Source organism: the organism of the source record quoted next, unplaced genomic scaffold (assembly GCF_019419815.1).
Source record: "Pyrus x bretschneideri cultivar Hongxiangsu unplaced genomic scaffold, Pyrus_bretschneideri_v1 Contig76, whole genome shotgun sequence".
Classification (NCBI taxonomy): Eukaryota; Viridiplantae; Streptophyta; class Magnoliopsida; order Rosales; family Rosaceae; genus Pyrus; species Pyrus x bretschneideri.
Window position 1 is genome coordinate 1,803,110 of NW_025999816.1, and position 4,743 is coordinate 1,807,852.

At 35.2% G+C, this 4,743-nt stretch overlaps 1 protein-coding gene across 1 annotated transcript; it reads left to right on the plus strand.

Moving 5' to 3' along the window:
- The first annotated feature begins 286 nt into the window (after positions 1-286).
- Positions 287-3,518, plus strand: LOC103961048 (probable serine/threonine-protein kinase PBL15). The gene is made up of 5 exons (XM_009373557.2): positions 287-924; positions 1,792-1,927; positions 2,020-2,159; positions 2,371-2,494; positions 2,921-3,518. Exons 1-5 carry the CDS (start codon positions 493-495, stop codon positions 3,370-3,372), a joined length of 1,284 nt encoding a protein of 427 aa, XP_009371832.2. The 5' UTR covers positions 287-492; the 3' UTR covers positions 3,373-3,518.
- The last annotated feature ends 1,225 nt before the right edge of the window (positions 3,519-4,743 follow it).

A 4,743-nucleotide genomic window follows, 5' to 3' on the forward strand; every position in this document is an offset into this window, starting at 1 on the left:
ATATGTACCTTGCAAGCCTCTATCTTCCGAAAGCAAGTTAGTGATATTTGTTGAGATTTTGTTTACAACTTCATTTAATTATTTGTATTGGGGTTTAATCATATAGTTAAATTCAATATATATATTATCATCTCTATTTGATTGGTTCTAACGCAGATAAAAGTGGGTTTGATGCAAAATTTGGTCATACCGTGTGTGTCCCTAAAGAAAAAGAAAGATTAAGATTTACTCAATTGCAGAATATCTTCTAACTTCTACAAGAAGACATTACGTAAAAGACAAATGACAAGTACGGATAATGTTAAAGAAGCAGATTGCAAACGAAATACAATTCCCCCATTTAGTAGAGTGGTTAGAGCAGTTGAAGAAAGAAAGTACACATCCTTCTCTGTTAAATTAGCTCACTTTTAGAACAAGAAACCATGGTTCAGGTGGTATTATTTGCATCAAACGCATATCTCTTTCCACTAACTATTCTCTTCTCCCCCAATAATGACGAGGCGGCAGCAGCAGCACTCAAAGCCTTGGAGACCATTCACAGCAAACTGCTGTTCAGCTGAAGACCAAACAATCTTTCGCAACTTCAGCAGGTGTAGGCCATCAAGGTCTGATCTCTCCAAGGATGTTGCTCATCAACTGCCATCCTTCCGGAGGTTGTCTTTTTCTGATCTCAGCCGTTCTTCGTCCATAAGGATCAACGAGGATCTTGCACAGTCTTTTGGGTCGGACTTGTATGATTTTCAACTGAGTGAGCTGCGTGCTGTGACTCAGAATTTTTCGGTCAATTTTTTGCTTGGAGAAGGTGGGTTTGGAACCGTGCATAAGGGTTATGTTGATGAGAATTTGAGGCAGGGTTTGAAGGCTCAGGCCGTTGCCGTTAAGCTCCTCGACATTGAAGGCCTACAAGGACACCGCGAATGGCTCGTAAGGATTTTTTAATTTTACTATATATTTTCTGCCATGATAAAGACATGTGAAGGAAAATAGAATATGGTACACTTACCATTTAATTGTACTATCTCTCTAATAGAGGTGAGGCTTCTAACATCTGAGTCCATCTTTATTAGAGAGATGTTATAAATGATGATACAAATAGTTTGTCAAGAACAGCAATTTTGAGAAAAATAATATTACTACGTACCATATATAACCGATTAAAAAAAGATAAGGTTAATTTAATAAATAACGATAACGGTTACTATTTTTAATAATGATCATTTTTGAATTGTTCGAATAATTGTTTTTTTAGAAATGATCTTTATAAAGAGTTTCAACTTTTATAATATAAGAAGGATTGTCTGACAACTTAGGTTAAACCAACGATTTCTTATTAGTCATTAGTCCTTTCGGTTGTGTTTTTTCTTCGTTAAAGGTTCCTGTAATTATTTTAATCATGTTTGTTATTTTTATTTAATTTAATTCAGTTTGAATACTATAAATAAGGAGACATATGTGAAAAGTTAAAATTAATGTGTAAAAATCACCTCAATTATTTTATCTAGGCCTTGACCAAAAGTAAAAGAGAAAGGAAAGAAGCTAACTAGGCCAAAAGCAAGCAAACCATATAAACTTTTAGAAGATATTGACTAAAGCGTCCTCATATAAATAAATAAAGAGTTGTATGTGGACTAATCGCCAAATCTCAATAGGAAGCACATCTCTAATAAAATGATTTGATTTGAAAAAAAAAAAAAAAAAAAAAAGAAAAGAAAAGAAAAGAAAAAGAGACTTTTCCAGTTAAGTTTTGGTAAGTTTTGACAAATTTATTCATAGCTCATTAATTTGTTGCAGGCAGAAGTGATATTTCTTGGGCAGCTGAGGCACCAGAATTTGGTGAAATTGATTGGCTACTGTTGCGAGAACGAAGAAAGACTCCTTGTTTATGAGTTTATGCCTCGAGGCAGCTTAGAGAATCACTTATTCAAAAGTGCGTTTGCATAATATCTCCAGGTCCAACAATTATAATTATTTTTAATTACAGTTTAGGGTTTATATAATTATTATCTGCTGTGAATGCAGGGCTTTCTGCAGTATCATTGCCTTGGGCCACAAGACTAAAGATTGCAATAGGAGCAGCCAAAGGCCTTGCTTTCTTGCATGGAGCTGAGACACCTGTTATATACCGGGATTTCAAAACTTCAAATGTCTTGGTAGATTCTGTAAGTGTAGCACTCGAGACATAGAGGGAGCTACTATTGACAATCTCAGAAAGTCATTTTACGAAATGAATATTTGACGACAAGTGCAATATTTCTTTTTATTTTTATAGTTTTTATATACAGCTATAGTAAAATGACAAAAACAAAACCTACTTTTAATTCCAGGGTATTTAAGTATTATATAAGCTGCATTTTTCTCTGTATTTGGTAGGATTTCACGGCAAAGCTGTCAGATTTTGGACTTGCAAAGATGGGGCCTGAAGGATCAGAAACGCATGTCACAACAAGAGTAATGGGTACCTATGGATACGCTGCCCCTGAATATGTCTCAACAGGTAGAACTTGAAAATGCTATATATATATATACACACACACACATACTTCCCAACTTTTTTCTTCAGTACATATAGCCCCGTTTAGAATTGCTTTTTTAGTGCAATGAAGTGTGCATATGAGGAGTTTCGTATGCAGAGAAAGAAATTGCGTTAGGTTATATTAAGAATTTCTATCCAGGGTTACTGTTTAACTTTACGAATTAACTAGTTGATGATTTAATATTTGATAGAAAAGTAGATTTCAATCCAGTTCATTAGAATATTTTAGAAAAATGGGAACTTCCTTTGACTATTGTCTTATATTAAAAACTTATCATAGTGAGATGATAACATCAATTAATAACTAGATGGGTCGACTGAGTCTAATTCAAAGACCCATTTCATTGATCAAATACATTGACATTTGGATGAATTTCAAATTTTCAGGGCAATTGACAACAAAATGTGACATCTACAGCTTTGGAGTGGTGCTGCTAGAATTGCTAACAGGAAAAAGAGCAATGGATAAGTCGAGACCAAAGAGCGAGCAAAATCTGATTGATTGGGCAAAACCTTACCTGACTAGCAGTAGTCGGAGGTTGCGCTATATTATGGACCCAAGACTTGCTGGCCAGTATTCTGTCAAGGGAGCAAAGGAGATTGCCCATCTGGCATTACAATGCATAAGTATGAACCCTAAAGACAGGCCTAAAATGCCAACCATTATCGAGACTCTTGAAAGCCTTCAAAACTTGAAAGATATGGCCGTCGCTTGTGGACATTGGCCGGCATCACCAAAATCTGCTAGAAATGGGGTTTTTGGTAAAGCTAGAATGGATGGTCACAGAGTTGGGAATATCAGGAAATCGTCTCCAACTGCAACTGCAAATCAGAAATAATCTCAAAGCTGAGCAGTCTCGATGACTCAGGGCTATATATCAAGTGTGATATAGAAAGTGTGTGATATTGTAAATTAAAAAGACGCATTTGAAACCCGAGGAATGTTTAGTTGCCTATGTAAATATATAAAGGCACATTTGGGATCCTTTTTTGTACAACTCAATCTGTACTTAATCATGCATCATAACAAGGCACGAACGACATACACAACTTATAGCAGAAATACCAGTATATGAAGAACAATTCAATATTAACACAATAGGTTTTCTGACCGAAAAAATCCTATGTGGGCTAAAAAACGGGGGTCCCCAAGGACTTCGGTCCACTAATGAAAATAAGGTCCGTACAATGCATACCACACAAGCTCAAATTGCTAAAACCAATTTAAAAAGCAGCTTGTATGTTTGTGCAACCTTCAATCATGCCTAAGAGCATTAAGCTCGGTCTTCATAAACCTGGTAGCTCCATCTTCTGAGCTCATCTCATGTGGCACTGGTGTGAGACACGAAACTGTGAAAATGATATGGAAATATGATATGCAAATTTAGATTCGAAACTACAAAGTTAGCTTCTTCAAACAAAACATTTAGAATGAAGAAATCAACTGAGAATCCCATATAGAGATCTATTAGAGGATTTTGAAATATGCTTGAGACTACACTACTTTAACCGAACATTCTCATGGAAGATTTTGGTGAGTTAGCACCCAATTTTAAGCAAGAGAAAATCATTTGCAACTAGGGTTTTCAAATAAGAACGAAGAAAGGAGAATAGCTAGAAAACAAAGAACAATTCAAAGATGATCCTTTTCAACAAAAAATAAATAATCTTGAAAAGAAAGATTTAAGCAAGAATTTTCAAGGATAATTTTAAGATTTTCAATGAAGAACTTTATCCATGAAAATGCTCTATGATTCTAGAGTTTCTAAGCAAAAACAAAACACCCTCACTATGAAGATGAATTTCGAACCACCCAAAACAAACAACCACCACCCCAAGGTTTTATCAAGATGCTTTTTTTCTGGTTTAGCAGAAAAACAACACACAAGGACTTCATCTGAAGAAATCAAGGGTGACAAACTCACCATCGAGTGTAGGGAGTCAGACAAGCCCACATGGATTTTCTTAAAAAGTGTGCTAGATTCACTTACAAATCAGATGACTAGACAACTATTCACTAGTTAAAATGCTTAAGAAACTCATGAAATGCATATGCATGAACAAACCTTCCAATAAAGCCATAATTTGAGATCTTCACACGATCAACTTGAACTTCTTGGATTGCAAGATCCCTAAGAACTAAATCATCTAACATAATTGAGGTTTGAACTTGTGTGATTTAGAAATACAAAGGAAACACTTAGTCATTG

Excerpts from the sequence above, each read along its gene's own strand:
- LOC103961048 (XM_009373557.2), top strand. The coding sequence starts at position 493 with ATGACGAGGCGGCAGCAGCAGCACTCAAAGCCTTGGAGACCATTCACA. Across the intron at positions 925-1,791 it reads AAGGACACCGCGAATGGCTC|GCAGAAGTGATATTTCTTGG; the intron begins GTAAGGATTTTT and ends AATTTGTTGCAG. Across the intron at positions 2,160-2,370 it reads CAAATGTCTTGGTAGATTCT|GATTTCACGGCAAAGCTGTC; the intron begins GTAAGTGTAGCA and ends TGTATTTGGTAG.